The 24,312-nt window shown below is 41.2% G+C and overlaps 1 protein-coding gene across 1 annotated transcript in view; it reads left to right on the forward strand.

Annotated features, from left to right (window-relative positions):
• The first annotated feature begins 17,971 nt into the window (after window positions 1–17,971).
• galnt9 (polypeptide N-acetylgalactosaminyltransferase 9) overlaps window positions 17,972–24,312 on the forward strand; it is a 74,640-nt gene continuing 68,299 nt past the window's right edge. The window contains exon 1 of the mRNA XM_026343652.1: window positions 17,972–18,398. Within this exon, the coding sequence (XP_026199437.1) occupies window positions 18,158–18,398 (241 nt within the window). The 5' untranslated portion in view covers window positions 17,972–18,157. The remainder of the gene's footprint in view (window positions 18,399–24,312) is intronic.

Below are 24,312 nucleotides of genomic sequence, written 5' to 3' on the forward strand. Positions count from 1 at the left end.
TTGGTATCAAGCAAAGAAAATATCTAAGGAGATTGTTCCAGAGTGAGACAGGTGAAGTAAGGCACCCATCATGCCTAGTGCCCATCGCACATGCCTGTCGGGGCAGTGCTATGATCTGGGTTCAACAACGTTATGTGTCCAAAGAATGAGGTCAGCTGACTACCTGAATATACTGAATGACCAGGTTATATGATCAATTGATTGATGACAATGCTGGGATTCATCAAGCTCAAATTGTGAAAGAGTGGTTCAGGGAGCATGACACATCATTTGGGATGTGCTGGAGAAGACTTTGCACAGTGGTCCAACTCTCCCATCATCAGTACAAGATGTTGATGAAAAATGAATAGAGCTCTGGATGGGAATAAATGTTGTGACATTTCAGAAGTTTAGCAAATGATGCCATGGCTAATGCGTGCAGTAATTAAAGTTTTTTTTGGACAGGCAGTGTATATATACAGTATATACAGTAACCCCAGTTTACTTTGTATGTTCTCACATATAGCTCCCCTGGGTGTTTCTAAAAACTTAAATCCTATATATAAAGCTTTTATCAGCCCTTCGATAGACTGGCAACCTGTCCAGGCTGTACCCTGTCTCTCGCCCATTGGCAGCTGGGAACAACTCCAGTACCCCCATAACCCTTAACAGGATAAGCGGTTAAGATGATGAATGTTTGCAATGAAGCCTAACAAGCAATTGCCTGTTTCTCTTTTCTGTAAAAGAAAGGGAATTGACACTGATGAATTATTCAAACGTATCAATGTAGTCTATAATTTATTTCCCTAGATACAAAAGAGACGGAATTCTTGAAGATGGGAAACTCTTGACGTGTCTTCAAGCACAGAGTGCTGCGCCAAGCTACTTCTGCCAGTTCTGAACTGGTGGTGATAGCAGCCCATGATATGTTGAATAAATGATGGTGCTCTGCACTGCAGCTCTAGTCTCCAGTCACCTAAAATACCTTGTATTGCTAAATATCTGTGAGCACTTGTCAGGATGAGCCTTTGTAAAAGGGATAATCATCAGACAGAATTACACGCGGCTTCGCCTTGACACCTTATGCATCACTGGTAAAGTAAAAGCCTTGTATATCCAGATGGTAAAACAAATACAAACCAATGGTGACACAGTGATAAATGGCTTCCACACGGAAAAGTAGTCAATCGAATGTAAAGTAAAATAGAGCAATAGTAGCAAAATGTTTTCCATCACTTATGAGGGACAGAGAAAGAGAACGCATGTTAGCATAGCTCAAGAAAGACATAGCTGGAGACCAGCATCAAGACATCTCAACTGCGGGTCAGTCAATATCTACTTTGTATTATCTCAGGGAAACAGCCTAAGGTGATGTTGTGCAGCCTCACAAGTCTTGTAAAACATTTCTTTGCAGTGAATGGCGTGGGATTGCATGGATGGGGTTGCTGATTGCGTCTTTCTCTCACCTGTAAGTGGTACTGTTAACCCTCGGGTGTGCTGAGTGGGCACCTGTCAACCATGGCTGAATCTGCACTCTGGAGCTTATGGTCTTTATCTCAGCCTTCCCCTGTAATATTTAGCAGCTTGGAGCTATTAGTTTACAACCCCTCATCCAGCTAAACCCATAAAACACACCAATCAAAAGCCCAGCACATCACTGAGGCTTAGTAAAATCCAATGGCTTTCCCAGACTATTGATCTTGCCCTCCAGAGCTAAGGCCTTTCTATAGCTCAGAGGTGTTACAAGAGAGATAGATACACATTAATGCTAGTAAAAACTGACATTGATTTTAATAGATCTGTTTACCTCTTTAAGAGGTGTAAAATACCTGGGAATTATTAGCCTGACAAGGGTCACAACAAGCTCTCTGTGGGCCTAGCAGTCTTCTTTTGGCCACTTTGAGACCCTCTTATGTTCAAAAGAAATTCATGTTTTGGCTCTGGCAAATTATGTCTGTCTATAACTTAATGCATTCTGGGTAATATAGAGCACTGCATACCAAGTGATGAATGGACAGCCAACAAACATGCTCCGGATGTTTCCATGTGATAACAGGAAATTAGAATTGTAAGAAGCATGTTGGGTTCTTATTCACAGCGGGCTCCATGTCCATTTGCATGAAATTAATATGTGGATAGGGAAAGAAAATGGCTGAGCACTCAAGTTAAACAAGCAAGCCCAGCAGGGGTGATTGTTTCGTTGCTATCAAGTAAGGCTGCTTTTCATTATGCATTCTCTGCAAACACTTCCAGCGTCTGTTTGGTTGGATATAGAGCATTTGACTCCTAGAGATAGGAGGAAAGAAATGACACATGCAACATGTCTTAATTGTTTGCCACATTTAAAACTTTTCTGGACAAGAGAATTTGATTTAGAGTTGTAAATGGCAAAACATGAGAATCTTATAATTACAGAAAGTGTTTCAGCCCAATTATTGTCATTTCATATTATTTCTAATCTAATTTTAATTTGTGCTTCATTGTTGTAAAGCAGAATCCCAAACATTAGCTCTTTAATTTCACCACAGGTGTGGAGAGAGTTCTGATTTTATAATCTTTTTTTTTTTTGTATTTACATGCTTTAATGGTTAAGAGACACATTTGTAGCTTTAGAAATACTTTCTTTGAGCTTCTAAACCAGGTACGCAGTTGCTCTGTAACACAAGTGATGTGTGAAATAAAAGCAGAATGTTGTTATCTTTCTTCCTCTTTATGATAATGACACATTAGTGTTATGGAGACCACTCTGAGCTCTGCATTGCCATGTCTGTGTGAAAATGTAAATGCACCTTGCTTTTACAGTTTGACAAACATCATGGTGGGTACAGCAGTGCCCACGTGTTCCCAGCACATTCCTGTAAGGGCAATGTCACTGAAAGAAAAAGCCAAGAGATAGGCAAAGACAATCTCTTCTTTGCAGACTGTGATACACAGGGGATCGATCAAGGGCAACACTCTCTGCATCAGGCTTGGTGGCACTTTCATCCACAGATCAATATTTATCTGTTTATGATGCTATGAAAAGAGCATTTCATCTTAGTGGTTGCTGTGGCCAAGGACACTGTTGACCTATCTAAACAGTTATTCACTAATACAAAATAAATTACCTGCTGTCCCGGTATATGCATGATATATGCCATAAACACTGGATTACTTTAGTTTCAGGCCACTTTATGCACTGAGCTCAACAATATAATGGGTTTTTAACATCATTCCTGTGTGTTTAACTAAAATCTTTAATATCAGACTGACAATCTGAGCTACTCTTTGCATTTTCAGGGCAATAAATTAGTTGATGTGCGCAGGCCACAGACTTTTGAATTTCACATTACATTACCAGCTCTTGCTGTTGGCACTTTCACAATAAAGTGGCCAGGGTGCTCGTTCAGAAATGAAGCCATCACATTCCAATGCCGCCAGATTAATGGGAAGAGTGCATGTCTGAAAGGGATTATAGTCATGTTCAGAAATCTGAGTAATGGAGTGTAAGAGAGGCAAGTGAGGATGGACGCTGTGGTGAGAAGGGAAAGCGAACATGAAGTGAATCTGTCGAATATCTGTCCATTTCTACTCACTCCACATTTAACCTCTGTGGCATCGTTAACACCTGAAGTATCAGCGGCACACATGGGTCAACAGCCCATATTTGATCTCAACAACTCTCACCACTTACCACCAGCAATGGCGGTGGTCTGTTTCAGCACTCATTAAGCTATATTTTTGATCATAGGGGAGCTGGAGGCAATATTGATTTAGCTCTTTTTAGCCATTTTGTTTAAATGAAACAACTCTGCATGTTTCGGTTTATGTTGGACTGGAGATGATGAAATGAAGACTAAGAAGTTATTTGCAGTAAGTTGAGTCTTTTTAAATCCGTATGTGTGAACTGTCTGTCAGTGTGGACATATTCTTGGCACATCCAATTGGGAATTGTGGCCCATAATGCACCAGAGACTTAATGCATGTCAGCAATGTTTTTGCTTGACTTGCTGCTACTACTGCCCAGACGTGTATAAGCAACAAGAAAACTAATGTCTGCACTTTTTTGGTAGAAGGGCAGTATAGGTGTGCATAAACAATATATCTCTAAGCATTAAAAGATAGATAGATGCAGCTTCTCTACATGCCATGAGTACAAGATGAAGTTGAACTATATTTATTTACCAGTGTGACTAGTTCTGTTTATACAGTGTAAACTATTCAGGGAATACTATTCAACCATCATATTCCCTGGGTGTCATTTAGCTCATACAGTCACTTAATGAACATTGACCACAGCAGGTAGGACATAACACGTTTCATGAGAATGTAAAGTTAATTCTGCTTAAAAGAGACAGTGGCAACATCAAGGCTGCCAGTGATAAAGAGGACCCGGGTGAAATTCAATTGGATGAGATGAGATGAGACAGTTGATATAAGAGAGCTGTTGTACTGATGAAATGGATTCATTGTGACAGCTGAAGATAATAAGCTTTGCTCAATCAGCTTGAGAGGGCATCCAACTGCTGCTTCAAATGCTACCTTGGTGACGTTCGGGGGTCTATTGGGGACAGACAGTACAGGCAGAGCGCTGTTGTCCAGCTGCGGTATATAGGGAGAGCTGCTGGAGAGTACCGAGTAGTTTTCCCTCAGGAAACAGCTCATGCTGCTCAGCTCACCCATCGGGACATTTAAATACTGTTATTGTGTAACTTCTGTTTTCTTTACACACTTATTTGCATTAACAATACAGAGTCAAATGTATACAGAGAATCAGCATCAAGCTGATTCTCCTCAGCTCATACAGCCTTTTAGTGTCTTTCAATTAATTATTGAGGTTTTATGGCTCGCAAGTAGTGTTCTGGTTCATTCTCTCCACTCTCATCTGCCCTGTTGCCAGAAGATACAGACTGCTGTTATCAGCTAAAAAAAAGTCCCCTGTATACTTTTCTAACACAGACCAACAGTGAGACATGCATTTGTTTTAGCTGACTGCCAACTGCTAGGCTGAGCACATGTGTGACATATGTAGGTAATTTATGTTCATTCGTTACCTGTACATAAGTTTTTTTTTTACAAACAATGCTGAAGAGCTTTGAACACTAACTACATTTTTTATGAAGCTTTAGAACAGATGTATGTTGCGGTCTAGGATTTTTGTCGTACAGTTCATGAAAATAGAACTGGAAAATGATTTACATGATTTTTCTGTCTGTTTGTTTAACACATCAGTCGGCCGTAGCACAGTGGCATCGTCCTGCTGTAGCTGTGCGTGTAGATGAAAAAAGGATTGGGCTGCTACTAAAAGATAAAAAAGTTTTTGCTTGCTACATTATATTCAGCTTTCAGTCATGGTGTGATGCTCCTGTAGAATGATATATAATTTGCTTTTGTACTATTAAAAAGTATAATTTTAACGTTGCAATTTTGTAGAAAACCTACAAAATTGTTCATTTAAAAGCAGATCAAATCAGTCCCAAGTGTGTTATAGCATTTAGCAGCGCTAAACACAGTCGTGAAAAATTAAAATAATAATAATAAAACAATTTAAACATCAGGATCATTTCACTTGTGACCCACTCCACTCCAACTCTGTTTTATATACAACACGTTGAGCTGAAAAACAAAGTGTATTTATAGTCCTGTGGCAATTAATGTCAGCATTGAGGACACTCATTTTGTTGCATGGTGTAAAACTCAGTCTGGGGTACACAGTGTGGGTGCACAGGATTAGCAGCAAATACAATACCTGTCAAAATGTCCTTGCACCACAGTGTTCTGACAATTTCCCATTAGAGACGACAGCACAGAGCAGATCTGTCATAAAATGCTTCTCCAAAAACAGAAACCCATGTCCTTGTGTGGGAGGTGAAGCATCACCCCAAGCAAATACAGTATAGAGCACCTTAAATTAGCTTGGGAGGAGATAACACATTTGGTTACCTTTTTATTCTAATCCGAGGAGAGCCACCCTTCAATAAAAGAAACGCTTCGATGATAGGTGGTGAGCCAACTGACCACAGGCACAACAAGGACTCAACCACCACCAATGTGCTTATTTAAATTTATCTGTGTATAGTTTTACATAAAACGGCAGTTGGCCCCAAATATTTTTGTGCTTGAGGGATTTATATTACAGTCAAGCTGGATGCACTGCGTCACCAGCGTCAGGGCCACAAAAATAGCACAGAACCTTTTAAATTGAACTGGTTTAAGCAGGAAGTGCAAAAAGGACTAATATTGGTGACTCTTGACACCTCTCATTTGCACTACAATATGTCTCCTTATTATTTCTGACAGACCTGTTACATCTCACGAAACACACACACACACACACACACACACACACACTCACACAGAGATCTAATAATTCTAGTGGTCATTTTGCAATTTTGACATCATTAGATGAAAGTTGTGCATTATATCTATTTGTAGTCTTTGCATCAATCTGTAGTTGTTTTACCTCCGTCTTGAGCTGTTTTTTTGTTGCTGTTTTCTATCTTTATATTGTTGTTTTGTATCTTTCTGTCATTGTTTTGTATGTCGCTCTCATGCGTCTATAACTATGGTTGTTGCAGTCCTTTTCTTTTCGCCTCCTATGCTACATGAATGCAGTGCTTCACAGCAAATGTAATCAAGCCTTAATTGTAGAGAAACATTGTAAGATAATCTAATAGTACCTAAACTATTCATGCTGAGATAAATGCTACAAAATGGCACATTAAGTGGCACTTCTTTTGGGTTTGAAAGCTTACATTATTTACCACTACTGCTGTTCAAGTATTCTGTTTACTCAAGGTGTAACAGCAAACAATTACACTCTAAACATCCCGCACTCTTAAGCAGATTCAGATTCATCCTTAATGCTCGAAGATCATTTGAGGTTTCACAGAAGCTTTTAGCACACGCACAATTTAATAACAGGACAGAGGCTGTATGTGTATGAAATATAAGCCTAGTGTTGCTTTATTATTGAAGAGTAAGCTTATTACAAATATGTTTTTGATGTGTTTGTGTCCTGGTGTGATAAACTACACTAAGTACTGTCAACACTCAGTGGTGGTGCAGCATTTAGAGAGTAGCGACTCAGGGAAATTGAATTAGGAGAACCCTATAAATATCTTCTAACTGTGTTGATAGCACTATATGATTTTAGCCAAATGGTAAATGAACTCCGATAATGTCTGTAGCAAAGTGATGACCTTATTATCTCAGGTTTATTAAATCATTTATACTCACCTTTTCTATTAAGGCTTGATTTGGCCACTCAAGCTCTGTGCAGTAAAAAACAGGCTATGAACATAATTGAAAAAAATCAAGAAGGGTTCGTGCTGCGACACAGGCACATTGCACTATCCTTGTTTTGTAAGTTAAGTCAAAGCCAAGCTGACCTGATTCTTCACCCGGGTGCATTTATGAATTTCAAAGGGCATGTGTTAATTATTTAATTTCCTTCTAAACCAAATTTAGAGAAATTATTGATTTATTAAAACAGAAGTCAGGTCACTCACTTCCTTAACTATAACGCGGGTGCAGTCCTCCACATCAAGTCGTCATCCTGAGGTCCATGAACCACACATGCTCTACACATCAGTTTTGGCCAGCACTCATTTTTTTTGCAGCAGTGTGTTGGGGTGAAAACATCAAGGGCAGGGATGCTGACAGGATTAGCAAAGTGTTGAAAAAGACATGTCTCAGTTGGAGAACTTAGCCAGGAGGATGTGAACTAAACTGAACTCCATCCCAGACAACATAAGATGCACATTTTTCACACCAAGCACAGTTTTAAATTCACAGCTTTGCTTCTTTATACTTATCTGATTCATCTTTTAATTAATTGTGTTCTTTCTACATTTTAGCGACATCCAACATCCAATTCATCCGACCCAGCCACTAAAGGCATATAACTGGGTTGATGTGTAATCATTCTTACCTATTTGATTGAGAGGCAAGAACGAATTACACTTCAGCTGGGGTATGCATCAAATGGTCAAAGTAAGACTTTGGCTCATGGCGCCATGATTGAAAAATGGCTGATGATATGACTAGTTTGAGTGGTGCACTAGTGTAGACTGTGACTTTTGTTCTATTAAACTACACTGTATGTATGTATCATAAAATATACCACTATCATGCTATATGCTGTGGATTGTGGTAATCTGCTTTTGTGGCCAGCACAGTGGATTATGAGCCCACCCAATGCAAGAATTCAGGTTTACTGAGTTGAACTAATTTAATTTATCACACATCAATACAAAACTCCACATTTACACCTGCAAAGCTCATTTTAAGCTAAAGAAAACACATTTATTCTGATTTTCAGATGAACTATGAATACCATATACCAGAGCCCTCTAAACTGTAGACACTAAAGCTTGCAAACCTGCAGCATGTGTTGACAGCTGAAATGAAAGGAACTAATTTCTGCTTGTTATTATGCCTGAATATAAACACGCTAGATCACCAGCACTTATTTCATTGTCTGGGAAATGTCTGAAAACAAGACAACTGGCATCAGTGGAGAGGAAGGTGCAACAAAAACATTTACTCTAAGAGAAGGCAGGGAATAATTACCTGTGCTTGGCTTGAAATGGAACAGTTGAACAGTGCACAGATTAGAGTACATCCTCCAGTGCCCATTAATCAAACACATTGGAATTAACTTTCAATTGACTTTCTTAGCCTTCCGCATAAAATAGATGCCACGGCTGAAAAATTGAGTAAGCAAGCAATCTGCAGTTTAAACATGGTTTGTCACGCTGCTCGAAAAAAAAAAAAAAAAAAAGCAACAAAAGAAGAGCTTCAATTTACATTTGGGTTTCTCTGTTATAGGAGCAAACAGAAGTCTCAGTGTGCAGTGGGTAAAAATGGACAGCATATTAAATGATTCAGCACCTGAGAACGTTAATTAGGATTTATGATCACTGTGAAGATCATATTTATCCCTTCACCATACTGTGTATCTCAGAGAAAAACTTTCTCTTATAAGTGAGAGTCAACCAAGTAAGACTTTATACATTTTTTACTACTTTTATTTAAACAGGGCTCTCAGTGATTATTTTAAATGACTATTCTGTTCTAATCACTGTGAACCAAGGAACACATATAAAAAATATTCAATGTTCAAATTTTAGGAAATAAACTTACTTAACAGAGAAAACTGATATACCACATCTGTCCAGTTCCCTGTACATTAGACAGAAAGCACAGAGGAGGGAACATGTTCGCCATCATGGTGGGGAAAATGAATTGCCAAGCATCTCAAGGTATGAAGGAGCTGAAGCTCTATGAAGGTCAGGGTCTGAATGGTCCAACGTTCTTCTACCAATCAGCACCTTCCCTTCTTCATTGGGTGTGCCAGGAAACCACAGATGTCAGAAAGTCACTGCTTCAGGACAGGAAATAGCCTTGCAGCTGAACACAACCATGCTGTTCAGTGGCAGCTGGCAAGTCCAATTGCCACTAAACAACACCCTTAGGATAACCATGACCTGAGTGATCGAGAAGCTCCGCAGACTCCAGCACCTAAACACTAATGTGTGCACATTTTCATATTGTATGACAGGAACTGTTCTTGGAGATTGCTACTGTAGATGGTCAGCTACCCCTCAAAGGGCCCTCAAAGGCCTGCTCTATGAACATAGCACAAATTTGACTTCAGCTGGAATGAATTTAGCTATGTCCTTTATTTGACATGCTTTTTACACCTCAGTTTTTGTGCAAACTGAACAAACAAGTGAAATAACACTGTCTATGATCTATAAGCAGATTTCGGTTGACTACCTTCATTCAGAGGCTGTTTCACTGTCATTACCCAATGCTAAGCTGACCAGATATGAACCAGACAGGCTTGGCGGTGGATTGGATTTTCTCATCTAACTCTGAAAGCAAACAAGCTTTTTTCTTTTTTTCCTTTACATGCAATATGATTATCTGCATGACATCACACACAAAGCTTTGTAAAAGTATCATCTCTGTATACCCAAAAATTACACATAATAACTTATTACTCATACTATGTGTAGGCAAGACATCGTTTTACTAATAGGTGTATGCTGATAATATCTAAGTCTATTTTCATTTCTGCTATGCCTCATGAAGTGCTTAATTTCCAATGATGGATCACAACTTTGCTTCTGTTCTTTAATGGCTACCCTCATGGATCAGTGTGTGACTACAATCTCATTATCATCATATGCCTTAGAAACACCCATGACAGGTTAAATAAGCTTTAGTGAGTGTGATGCTTAAAAAGTAAAACACATGGATTCAGAGCTGCAGTATTATTATATACAGCTGCAACTGCCAGACCATAATTTCATCCTACCTCTCTTTCAAACATTACACTCTGACTGGCCCCTCTGGGGGGAGTTGTTAAAAGATGCTTCTCCACACAGACAACCCCCCAATCTCTCTTTCTCTCTATCTACTTCTCTCTTTCTGCCCTCTAATCAGCCATCAGGGAGTGTGTGTGTGTGTTTGTGTGTGTGTGTGTGTGTGTGTGTGTGTGTGTGTGTGTGTGTGTGTGTGTGTGTGTGTGTGTGTGTGTGTGTGTGTGTGTGAGGGATTTTGAATGGAGAGCAGTGCAAAGAGGAGTGATGACCCACAGTCCTCTACACCCGCTTTGACCTTAGCTGTTGCAATCCCCTGTGGCTTCCCCTCCCACCACACACACCTCATCCGCCGCACGGCCTTACATTCATTCACCCTCCCCTCTCCCCTCTCTCTACACACCCACCCACATGCCCTCTTCACTGGCAGAACCATATAATTATTTTCTCTGGGAGATACACTGCTTGCGTATGCCTCTATCTTTAATTACAATCGAGCAAAAGGGGGCTTTAACAGGAGGGATCAGACGTGCTGCTTTGATGTTGTCTGCTCATGGCCCTCCACTTTCCTCTTTTTTTTTTTTTCCTGGCAAATGGTAAGATGCTTACAAGACACAAGTGAACCACACAGCCATCACATTCTCTCTGCCAGTGATGGGATGTAAAGCACGGCAGCTTTGTCCAAGAGCAGAATGCGAAAGCTTGGATGCGGCTGGTTTTCGGGTGGTGACATTAGCTCAACAATGGTCAGCGTGTTGTTCTGCTGTGAAAGTAAATTTCAGTCTGGCCATCTGCACGCTTTGATCCCCGCTGCCAACAACGACTTTGTTCTTTTTGGAGGAAAAAATAGGCAGCAGGGATTAGTATGTGTGTGTGAGGAGAGTGTGGGCATCAGCTTGTACTATATGTTTGAGGAGTGTCTTCACTTAGTGCACACACACTCACATACTGCACAATATGTTCAGAGTCGTGTTATGCCCAGATGTTAGCCTATTCCAGCAATCAAATATAAAATCATATTCAGCATCTTTAAATACGAGCACTTTAATGCAAATTGCTCACAAATATGATGTTGTTCCCTTAGACTGTATTCTTTTTAGCATATGAAACAGTAATTACACAACTTTCAATAAAAAAAAACAGACTCATGAAAATCTATCTGAAGGCTGGGTTTGCTAACACATCTTCATTTCAAGTGAGTGTGCGCCGGAGCATTTATGCAGACACCGGTTCGTGTGCGCATGTTTTGTGTTGACTGATTAGCGACTGAAGTCTGTGATTGCTGCCACGAGCCCGTGATTAGAGTGCTGACTGAGAAGTTGGCTGCCGATTGTTTTTGGCCTCAAACGGACTGGAAACTGGACTGAAACAGCAGCTCGGGGTCTGGCACCTCCCAGCGAGAGAGATTGATGTGCTTCGTGCTGTAAACCCCGAACTTATTCCGGCAAACACTTTGTTGTGTAAATAAAACATCAAAAATGAAAGCTGGAGCAAAGTTTGCTGACATGCACAGCTATTACCTGAGTCATTTTGTGAAAATGGCTCTGTAATATCCTCCTGGTACGGAGACCATGCCACAGTTTAGTCAACCTGGGAAAATGACTCTTCACGGTAGGATTTTCTTTACTGCTGGTGTTGAATAAATTAATAAATGTTTCTACATCTTTATTGTGTCACAAACATGATTTTTATTGCACAAACCCAAGATTTTTTGTTGACAGCTGCAAATAAATTCACTTTAAAAAGCTTAGGTTGGCATGTTGATTAGCTTTATTGTTGCAAAAGAGTTGATACCACTGTCATGATAAAGTTATATAAATTCTAATGTTGCTGTAGTTTGGGAGCTTTGCCCTTCACACCTATGAGGAAAGTCACCAGTCTTTGATAATATCACTAAATACGACCCTTTATGTTATTGTTATCATGAGTTACATTCTCAGTCCACTTTCTAACAGCACTGCTTGAAAACAACCACTTCTAAGTCAAATAAAGCAACACTATTTTTGTGTTTACATATATTTGCTGTAATTATTCAAAAGACTTCAAACACATTTTATAATTTCAGGGTGATTAACTTTTATCTTTAGTCTCCGAAGCAGCAGTGTTGCACAGTAATACCTGGAGATACAACCAAACAGGAGCTGAGCAGATCATTTGTTTCTAATTACAACTGATTCTTCTTTAAAGGATTTAGCGTTGACAGTATAGAAACACTCATAGCACACGCTGTGTCTCTTTCACTGTGTGTGTGTGTGTGTGTGTGTGTGTGTGCGCGCGCCTCTGTCTGAGCTCACATTCATGCTTTTGGGTGAATTTTAATAACATTTCTGTATTCTTTTGTAAATCCATCTATAACTGTTTTTCTTGGGATGAAATAGCCCCATCCATTGTCTCACCCAGAAATTGAAAACATAAACTGGAGGAATGCTCACTAGCCATGGAATATCAATCAGTCTGCAAACAAGTCGGAGGTGTCAGCACAGTAATGGCTTTTGTTTGAGAAGGAGTCCATAGCTGGTGCACATAGGGATTTAAAACAATAATCTTTCCGGCATAATGACTAGGTAATATGGATAGTCCATTTATCTTTGATTAGATTTTTTGATGCAGGGATTCATTCCCTCGGCTCCCTGTTTCATTATTCTTTCTAATTACCTGCACCGATTCGCCCATCAAGCATCGGTACACTGGCAAGATGTAATTGCTTCTGCCATAAATCAAGAAACATTTGGGGGTGTCTAGAGAGCTCCTGCTCCATTAATACAAACACACTGAGAATCCCTGCTTATGTTCACATTGATAAATCCAATCATTCATTTTGACGTTTTGATATTTGATGCGCTCTGTCTCTAGCTCAGTGTTTTGCTACTTCTTACACATATAATTCCTGTCACAGTTTTGTTTGACAACTTGTGTACAGAAGCGACGCTTGCCTCTTTCTTCATCTCATTAGCAGGGTCAACATTCGCCCTGTCCCCACTTGAGGAAAAGCACTTAGCATTTGTGATTGGGATGCCACTGAGTGATAAAATATGGTTGCAGCCACTGAGCGTGTGCCAAGGTCAAGGAGCACACTGTGTTTTAATAAGGCTCTGGCCCTGATAAACATTCAGCTGCTGGCCCCCAGTGTTGCCGCCCGCCAACTGTATATTGTACAAAAAACGAGTAAAATCTCGCCCACAGCTGAAAAAAACATATTCCAGTCTGCAGGGTTATTTTTCTAATTGAGTCAAGGCATTAGGCAAACCAGCAGCTCCCACAGCAGAGCAGTGGGGAGAAGTGGCTGGAGGTGGAATGTGAATGAGCTAAGTTAGGGCAGACAGAACTGGGGCTTAGCTGTTAGCCTCGGGGTCAAAGTGATAATGTATGAACTTAGCTCTGACAGGCAAGCAGACAGCACTGCATTAGTGACCAACGAGCGTCTTAAAGTGGCGCATTATTCTGAAAGAGACAGAGCAGGTCTGCGTGTCAGCTGATCAGGGACAAACATGCATAATATGCTCAACTACATCATTACACCTGTTCCTGCCGCACCAGAATGGTCTGTTGTATTTTATTTAACAATGGTCACACTGACCTTGTTGTACTTTGTGGCAAATTACATTGTTTATGTTTATGCCACATTATGCATATTAGACACTGTGGATTCAAACACAGTTAGCAGGTTTTTTTTCTCTCTGGAAGAAACTGGTTTGTACATTTTTTTTTTAAGTTGCGGCATCCAAAGGTTGGACACATTTTAATAATTTACTTTGAAAATTGTGCTGTGTAAATTGTGGATGCCTTCATTCCTGCTTTGCGCCTGCTAATTGTAATGTGAAATTCTAGGTTGGCATTGTACTGAATAGGAAGTACTTGACCTTCTAAAGCTCGCACAAGGTCATTGAATTCTATCAACACACCTAGAAGTGCCCACTGTTTTCTACTAGAATGGCGACGAAATGTAAAATAAACACGCTACTCCCAAAGATGACAAAGTCAATGACAGGTTATTTTTTGTCAATGACAGGTTATTTTTTGTCAATGACAGGTTATTTTCGTTATATTTTGTCATGCATTGCAGTCTTTGTCTTTGCTAAATAGCATCTTCTGTGAACATGTTCACTCAACCTGGGCTCTTGTGAGCCAACAGTGAAGAGCAGCTTCAGCTGACAGAAATGCCCAGTGTACTGAAATCGCTGGAGTGTAGCAAACTAAATGGTCCCAAACAACCACTTAGTACATTGTGTTTTACATTAGTTTTTATCCATTTTGGCACAAGACCTCTCAACAGGCTCTTTTCTACCTTTATTTACTGCATTGTCTCTGAGTGGTACATGCTGTACACTTTTTTAAAATTGCACTAATCTATATTTCCATCTTAACAGCAGATAGCATCTGTCTATATAGAATAAAAAATGCATCTTATCGTGATAAAACATCAGACAATTATTATTTGACTCTGCATTTTCCCATTTTTACAGTGTTTTGGACATACACACCTTAAAGCTGCAATATGCCACATTACGATTGCACTAAGTTAAAGGTTGGAATCAATCCAATCTGCTCAGCACTCCCTCTGAGCTAACAGCAGAAATCTTTATCTTCTCTGAATTGGTTTATTTTATTTACAACATCTGGAGAAAATGATCACATAAAAGGCGTACTTTATTAAATAATATACAATATATATTAGTTCAGCAGCCACTGTCTCCTTCTTGTCTACCAGCAGGGACCTGTATCATGTCCTGCACCTTTGCTAACTGTACAAACTAGCAGCTCTACATTAGAAGGCAATTTTATTTTACATGCTAGAGAACAAATATGTTGGTTAGCTATACTAGGCCTCACTGCTTCCATGCTAAATGTACCAGTTCCTATTATTTAATGCAATGTACTAAAGACACTGTGTGGTCCTGCTGATTCACCTGCCAGTCAAATACGTATATGCATATGGAGTACATGCTTTCATATGTCCTTATAATGAAGAGACTTATTCAAGGGGCATCTCTTAAAGGACATCTGTTGTCAATACATTGACATATGTGGTTAATATAGAGCAGACACTACAGCATAGTTACCATTGGAGCTGCTACAGTACGTTTCCTGTAGCTGTACACTGGATATTTCCAGCTGTCGTACAGCAACAGCATGAGATGCTCACAGTTCTACCCTGTCTGCATCCTCCCACTGAATCAAGTGGCATATGTAGAAACACTTAGTGGGATGACTAAGGCAAGGTGCAGCTGGCAGTGACCCAGGTTAATATGGTTAAAACACTCCGGTGCCAGTGTCTGCAGTCACAGGGGTACGTGGGGTGCTGAATGCAGAAAACAGAACAAAGGTCTTCATAGAGTCTTGTAGAGGTACGCAGGGGGCAGTAATACTGTAGCTGCTGCATAAGCAGGTGTGCATGGTGGCTGTAATAGTGATTTCCCCACAGTCTGACTGTTTCTGCAGACCTTGAATCAAATCAGCACCTTTGTAATGGGACTTGTGCAGCAGGAATCCTAATTAAAAACGACATACAAAGCCAATTATTTGAAATGCACGTGTCGCACAGAGCTGAGAAGCACACAAACGGCAGGGTTGGAGAGGAAACGTGTTGAATATCATCAGAAGTGATGATAGGAAAAGCAGTGCCTCATCACAACCCAGAAAATAGTATATGTATATGCGTCATTAAAAACTTTGTAATATTAAAAATCACATTTAACCATATTTTGGATTATAGTGACCTTACAGAAAATATGGACCAACAAACCACTCTATGCTCTTAAGCATGTTAAGTGTGTGTCTTAGAAATGGTGAGGTCATGCTCTTTGAGCAGTACACGACACGTCTCTAACTCTAAAACTGGTATCCGAGAGGATTAAAAATAAAAGCTCTCGAATCTGCTCTCAGAGAACCAGGACTGATTTCATCTAGAAGGACCAAACCATCGAGTCATTGAAAGCAGTATCAGAATACTCTCAGTTGTGTACCAGATGTCCACTGACCAGGAACTGTGCAGTCTATAAAGGATTTTACACTTACAGCTGCCATCTGGTTACAGGGAAACAGTAAACACACTGAGGAGCATATATCTGAAATCCTCCCGTGGGTGTCAAGTGGGATCAAAGTGCTCTGGATGGCCAGTGCCACCTCCCCGTCTGCTTAATCAAGTAAAAGTACACGGTGAGACTGAATCTCTTTGTACGTGATTTACTTGAGTCATAATTCATTTGGACTTGGAGATGAGGGGCAGGAGGGAGGGTGACGTGCATCGAGTTGTGAGGAGGAAGTGATTTGAAGCGGCTGTTGATGGTTCTAATCATTGCTGCAGGCCATGTGCAGTATAGATCCTGAAGAGCTCCCTGTACAGCTGTTGTGTTTCTGTACTGTGCTTTGCAGAGATTAGACGGCAGTGTGGGATGCAAGGTGAGCTGGATGGTTTGTTTTGTTGTTGTTGAATTTGGATAAAATGAAAATATAAATGAAGGTTACCTCTCCCCCCAAAGGGTTTGATTAAACATAGGTTATTTATTCTGTGCAGGGTGAGTTTTCTTCTGGCTCTAATATGATGGAGTTAAACCTCTGGCCGAGCATGTGATTTGTGAAAAGATGATTATGGCCTTATGGTTGACCATGCATGTGTGCAGGAGCAGTTGCATAACGTGCAAAATAATAATAATAAAAAAAAACCTATACAGAGTGTTTGTGAAGCATTAAAGACGTGCCCCCTGGCAGTGGCATCAGAGGTGAAATGGAAAATGTTAACCTGCGCATTACGGATCAAATAACAAAAAAAAAAAAATCTGTTAACACATCTTCGCACACATTTTCACAGTTCACTAGCTGATACGGGAGGAAGGCTGCTCTACCAAGTGGAAGTATTTTCTGCTTTCATAGCCGTGCTGTTTACTTTATCCTTGTGAGCCCAACACGGCTCCTGAATATTCATGATTGTGCCTCTGAACGTCAGGACGCAGCGGCGGCTCTTCCTCCCTGACAGAGAGCGGGGAGGCTGAGAGGAGAAGACAGCATGCCAGAGCCCGGCTGCGCCTCACCCCCCAACACCGAGCATCGGCACCGTTTGACAACATCTCAGGGCGAATCTGCTCTCGGCTCAACCTGCTCTGCGCCTCCAGCGAGGGGAACAAAGATGGACTGACGGAACACAAGCGCAGCGCGAAGGAGACGGAGGAAGAGGCAGAGGAAGAGAGGGAGAGAGAGACAGGGAGAGAGAAAGAGGGAGAGAAACGCCGCCTCTTCTCTTTGAAGCATGCACATATTTTCTGGACATAAGCTGCTCGGGTTCATGTTTGCAGAGCGGGACGGGTCCAGTGGCCACAGCGTCTGCGAATAAGCAGCCACAGCCGGAGGATGCTTCGATGCGAGCGCTCTTTGCAGTGTACCTCCTGGAAGATGGACGAAACACATCGGGGCTAAGGAAACTGGCGACTTATCACGTTGCAGAGGAGAGATGTTTTGCCACCGCCGTAGGCTGTGCGGGAGGATGAATGCCCTCTCTGGCGTCGTTTCTCGCTCGTAATATGTAGCTCGAACGACGGCGGGAGCGTGTGCAGCTGTGTCTCGGCTAACCAAGCGTCGTCCACACGCTGGACCAGAAAACCTTTCCCACCTTGAACTTCCCCCCGTGACGGCTGTGATGCCCCGCTACGCAGCGAGCGCAGCCTCCTGAGCTGTCCGTGGTGCTGAACGGATCAGCCAGCTCCTCGGGGCTCCACGACTTGACCTTCTCTCTCTCTCTCTCTCTCTCTCTCTCTCTCTCTCTCCGCCGAGCAGAAAAATCTCCCTCCTGCTACACACAGCAAGGTGGCAAAGCAGGCCACCGCGCACGGACAGCTGCTGGGCTCGACCGAGTCGGCCAGACAATATTCTCTTTCATGGCTGTGGCACGCAAAATCAAAACTTTGCTGACCGTCAACATCTTGGTGTTTGTGGGGATTATCCTGTTCTCGGTGTACTGCAGGATCCAGGACCGATCCGAGGAGCTCATCCAGATAGGGCGTCTGTCTGACCAGAGGCTGCGAGCCAGGAATGGCAAAGTTTCCAACTTGGTGGACAGACAGTCTATTCTCCAGAGGCTGGAGAGGCTGGAGGATGTGGTCTACAACCAATTAAACGGTAGGACGCGGCTTCATCAGCTAAACACTGACTTGCTGGTCACAAAGTCAGCACCAGCATGAAGCAAAATCACCAAATCAAAGAAAGACAGTGTCCTTGTACAATGTAGGCTGCTGTATTACGGGATGCACAATCTTAAAGGTGCATGCTGTAAAGTCACTGAGGTGCCTAAGACCTGAAACGTGAGTCATGCACATGTACCTGTCACCTTTTCATCCAGTGTCTTCGGTAGAGGTGAGAAAAATCTGCCTGTTTTCCACATGAAACGGTGTCAAAGGTGTGTGAGAGCGAGGGTCTGCCGTCTGCTCAGCTCTAATCCTGCTTGTTAACAAGCTAATGAAGCAGAGTGATGTATTACAGTGCAATCCGTGCTATGTGCCTGTGTCTTCTGTGTTGATAGACTTTACTGGGCTGTTACTTTAACAGCCTATCAGACTGTGATACTCCTAACCCATAATTGACTTGTCGTAAACTTCACATAAAGTTAAGCCTTAAATACTGATGTCTGTAGTTCTGTATGGAGTAGCACTTGGAGAAAGTCTGTATCTCAGCAGCAGCAGCAGCAGCAGCAGCAGCAGCTCATGTCATTTCACTGGAGGCAGCGCTGGTGAAAGATATCAGATTTAACAAGCTGTCTGAGTTTTGAAGGAGATTCGAACGTAATAGCTCTATCACTGAATGACAGACTTGTATTTCATCACACGGCTATTAGACTGTGGGGACGATTTTGTCTCCTCAGCAGAGCAGCAATTCCTAAAAAGTCAGGTTACTCTGTCTTGCTTATGACCAGATTATCCTCTGAGTAATCCACACGATTACAGCTGATGTTGAAGATACTGTTTGGTGTGTGTGCTCGCCAGTGTTTCACACAGAGGTTGGAAAGGACGGATCTGGAGACAGAACATTTAATACCTAACAGTATATTCACTGTTTACACACATATCGATTCATCACACAAAAAGTTATTGGTTATACAGAAGGCTTAAAGTATCTTACGTTTCTCAGTTAAGCATTTGCTAAATATGATATTCTGGCATTTCTGCCCTTTATCCTCATCTCTGAAAGCGAAAACAATTTGCTCTGAAGTCAACCGGTGAGACACTGGCTCTGTTGTTCCATTATACAGTATATCATGGTGAAATGCTACCGCTTAGCAAGGTGTTACTGATTGATTTCTAATCTATCAGTAAAGTCAACCTCTCTTTACCAGTTTGCTGTTCTCTCCCGGGGGCACTCTGACTTTATCATTTATCTAAATTACGGCTACAGTAACTCTAGATGATCGGGGGGCCACGAGAAATAGAGGATGTGCAGGACGAGGTAATTTCTGATTGTGTTGTTGTATTTCATCCGTGTCACCAGAAGAGGTCACAGATATTTTAACAGCCCTTTAGCTGTAATTCAACCTCCAGGAACCCTCGGTTAAAGTACACACAGAGCGCATACAGCAGAATGATTCATTTTCCTTTCACCACTTACGCCGCAGTTTTCTGATGGTTTGTGTTAGAGAGAGTCTGAAAAGTGACTTTGACTTCAGTCCCTTTGACTGTTTCTCAACAGTCCATGGTTAAGGACATTTCACAGCTTTGTGGCCCTGAAACACTGCCACTGTGGATTTTTTTTTTCTGCATGATCTTGTTATTATGGCTGAGCTTGGGCTGCTCTTTGAGGGTCACTTTGTCACTTTGAGTTATGCTTGGCATCTGGCATCCAGCCAGCAGGCATTGCATCTCAAAAGGTACAATGCATCCTCTCAGTCACTTAGCTTTATATATAGAAACAATGCAGCTGAGCATGTCGACGGTGCACAGGATTACTGCTGCAGGTCAGAGACTCATTGTGTCTGTAAAATACTATCAAGTTAGGGGAAAAAAACGTATTTGTGAGATTACACGATGAGAGTTTCCTATCTGAAAATGTACAGTGTTTGCATATTTGCCTCCTAACAATTTTAAATGGTTCAATGCATGACGAGAATTTCCATAATTTCATGTGAAGTATAATTCATGTATGACTTTTTTTTACTCGTGTCTTCTCCCTCCTAAGGATTGATGCACACAGAGTTAGATCTTATTCTGTCAGTTGTTCTTTGTTAGTCAACACTGTGTCATTTTCATAAATTATTCTCAGTACAGATTCCCCTTTGCAGCACAGATGAATCCAAGTAGCTGGGACACAATTTTCAGGTCTTTCACAAGTGGAGAGAGTAATAGTCGATTATGGGCTGAAAAGTGGAACAAGCCACAGCTCGGCAGTGGAAGTGCAACGCTGGCCCTAATACTAACTAATATAATATAATATATATACACTAACTACAGGCACAAATCTCGTTCTGCACAATCCAGCTCAGGAACAGAAAATGGAATTAATTGCAGCTAATATAATTTTTTTTTTGGACGTAGGCAATGTGTAACCAGTGAGTTACACACAGGTTGGCTGTCACACTCTGTGCATGATTTGTCTTGTGCTCTTTAATGGCATACTTAATCATATCCTCACATCCCAGGTCACCGCTCCTTTTTCGTGCAGTCGTGAACAGACCACAAATTTTATTCTATGACCACTTGGAATAACTATGGTGAAAGGAGGACTTAGTGCACCAATAACTATTACCATGTTCAGCGGCGATATGAAGTAATTGCCCATTCCCTCTGCTATTTTTTGGCTACCAATAGCATGCCATGCATGCCGCAGCAAGGTCCAATTAGATTTGAAGGACATAAACAAGTCAGAGAATTCCTATTTTATGGTAGCTTGATGCATGGTCACCAGACTCCGAACAAGAAAACAATGGTCAAGCTTTATCTGCAGTCTGTCTGTGGAGAAACAAGCAACATGAGGGTTATCAGCAGCACTGCTCTGCTGCAGATGCCACCGTCTTTGGGTAATCAGATGATGGAGTTTTAAGCTTGTTAACAAGCTTACGAAGCAGCATTTTGACCTTAAGAACTGAATTAGAACCAGCAAATAACCTCCTTGCTGGTATTTACCTGGCGAAGCCCTGTGAATCTTACAGGCCTCAATGAACAGTGTACACAAATAAGATTAGCTGCCAGTATTTAGTCATAGACATGTAAAATTAGCTATTTAGACTTTGACTGATAAGGATTTTGAATGCCAGAGTTTATGTATATGGACATTTTGAACTAAGCCACGAGTATCTAACATAATCTAGCTGCCTTCTACTAGTGTTACAGTTGAAGTAATACTTTAAGAAATGCCCTAATAAAAAGGTTCTTAAAAAGACAAGTATTGTTTTCAGTGCAGGTCAATGCTCTACGGTAGGAGACCTGACCAGTGCTTCACGTGGCGAGGATGAGCTCGACTGCTGTCCCACAACTCACTGTTACACCGAGGCTTTTGTCATCAGCCAGGCATGCCACTCCTGGCCCTCTCCCAGTGCGTAGGTGCTGATGGGATGGCAGCCTCACAGGCCCAGCTGCAGCACCAGATATGCTTCTTATCTATAATGCCCAATTATGGCTAAGAAACCAACGCTGTTTATATGCTAAGCCCGCTGGAGCAAAGACTTGATGAGAAATGAGAAATGTCACACTCTCTCTCTCTTCCATGCTGACACACACTTGATGCTCAGACTGTATTGTAACGATACACATCACAGTGTGCCTATATGTTGTGGCGGCGGCTGCAGGGACACCACATCACAGCGCTGCGAACCCTGCTGAAATTAAATCCAATAATGATATGTAGATGAGGTGCTGGTCGACAAACCACGTCTCAGAAACAGATACAAATCAATTCAGCTTCAGCCTTCAGGAATCATGATAATGAATTCAGCAGCTCACCTGACAATCAGCAGTCAGCCACAGACAATAATGGCAATTTCAGATGGAGCGAGTATTCCTCTTATTTACTCCGTGGGCCTAGAGTCATGCAGTGATTACATTACCAACATTTATGATGACATCAGATGAGAGAGAGGCATACAGGCCAGACTGCCAGGCTGGATAATTGACATAAATTGATTTTCATTGCTCTTATGCGTTTTGATTATTAATCTGTTTTTTTTTTTTTTTTTTTGAAGTCTGATAAAATAGAACTGAAGTGTTTACAACCAGTACAAAGGATGTTACCAGATACATTCTTCAGAATCGGGACAATCAGCAATGAATGGATTAACCGAATGGTAACTCGTGCTGCATTATTGAGTCAATAGCTTAACATTGTTTGGTTAAATACATATTTTGAAGTATGGAAGGTTGTACAGAAAATATGGGTTCTTTAATTGGCTCATTTTAATGTAGCTAGCTGATTACAGCTTTGTCAGGTTACTATGTAAAACCTCAAAAAAGGTTAATATCGAATAGATATCACTTCTAAAACTTATAAAGAAACTTATAAGAATATAAAATACATAAATAAACCTGGATACTGACCATCATCTCGAGTCACGTTGTGACTTTGAGTGGAGTGGGTTTGACAAAATAATGGCCATTTGGCCGGGATAAGGATAAAAGTCCTTCACAGTTTGTGCCCAAGATGCTTTGGTCTACTTGCTCTGTCATACAAGCTCCTTTAGACTTGCATGTCATTGTTTAGGGTCATTTAAGGGTCTACTGCTAGCAGTTTTCAAATTAGAGTTGTTATCCTGGTGACCGCAGTGTCAGTGTCCGGAGCCAGGTGTTGCTGTGAAGCAGAGGTTGCCTCTCAACAAAACTATGCAGAAGTAAAAACAACAACAACGTCCTGCTGTTGTGAGTGGCAGTGAATTAACGCAGCTCTTATCCCTGCTCTTAATATTTCATAGATTAGTTTTGGCCTTTGTATGCTTTAAACCTCTTTGGAATGAGTTTGTTTTTTTCTTGCCAACAAGCTCTCTGACTCCCCCACCGACCCCTCAACATCAATATTTAGAACTTTGGACACGCATAACGCCGATCCTTCCCTTTAAATCATTCATTACAAATGGGGTCATCTTTGAATTTGAGACTCTATCTTAGAAAGGCCAAATCAAGCACATGCTGAAGGTTGATGTATAATTTATAGCTGTTAGGGGTCTAATGTATCATGTCAGAGCGACTTGGACCAATGGATTTGGAGGAGCGAGCAGACACAGATGTATACTCAGAGACAATGAGATTCAAATTGGCTCCTGACGTGAGGATTCCCATCCAGCTGACTCTTTGGATAGGAATGAAGCCTGAGTGGAAGAAGCAGATGTTGGTCTGTAATTGCCTCGTAGTGGGATGATGAAAGAGCCGCAGTGCCGTTTGGAGTGTGAACTCGCATCGGAAATAGTGGAAGAAGAATACAGTACTCCACAGGAATTATATGGACATTATAAAGTCTACTACAGGTACCACAGGTTCGATATTTGTTTCATTTAATAAACCAACATTTATTAGATTTGTGCCTTTGTCTTGGTCACAGCACAGCAGAGAGTTGCGTGGGCCGATGTCTTCATTTTTGCCCAGAATAGTGTGTAACAGCCAACTTGCAGGATGCTTTCATACAAAGTCTCCCACAGGATCATGTGTGCATGCATTTTTAACTCATGCAGTCGTCGTGGGAATAGTGAATAGCTCTTAATCTTCACAGTGTTAGTACAGTGTTTTACTCAGACGTTCACGGTCCAATTCCTCCTTTCAAGACATGTATTAAAAGCTTCTACTTTTGTCTGTAAGCAATCCATTTTTAGATTAAAAAAATATGTTGCTGTGGAAGGAACCAGTGGGTTGTGCTATTGATAAAAGTAATGCATATTCAAACTGTTGTATGGCTTTCTTGTTCCTTCCAAACGTGTTTTGCAAGAGGAAAAGACAAAATGGGGGAAACAGAACAAATAAATCAAAGCCTGGCAGAGCACTTTAAGTACCTCAAATTACCCACCAGCCATTATCATAATAAACAGGTGTTTATCAGCAGCTACATAATCACAGAACCCTGCAGAAGA

This window comes from Anabas testudineus, chromosome 9 (genome assembly GCF_900324465.2).
Source record: "Anabas testudineus chromosome 9, fAnaTes1.2, whole genome shotgun sequence".
NCBI classification, from domain to species: Eukaryota; Metazoa; Chordata; class Actinopteri; order Anabantiformes; family Anabantidae; genus Anabas; species Anabas testudineus.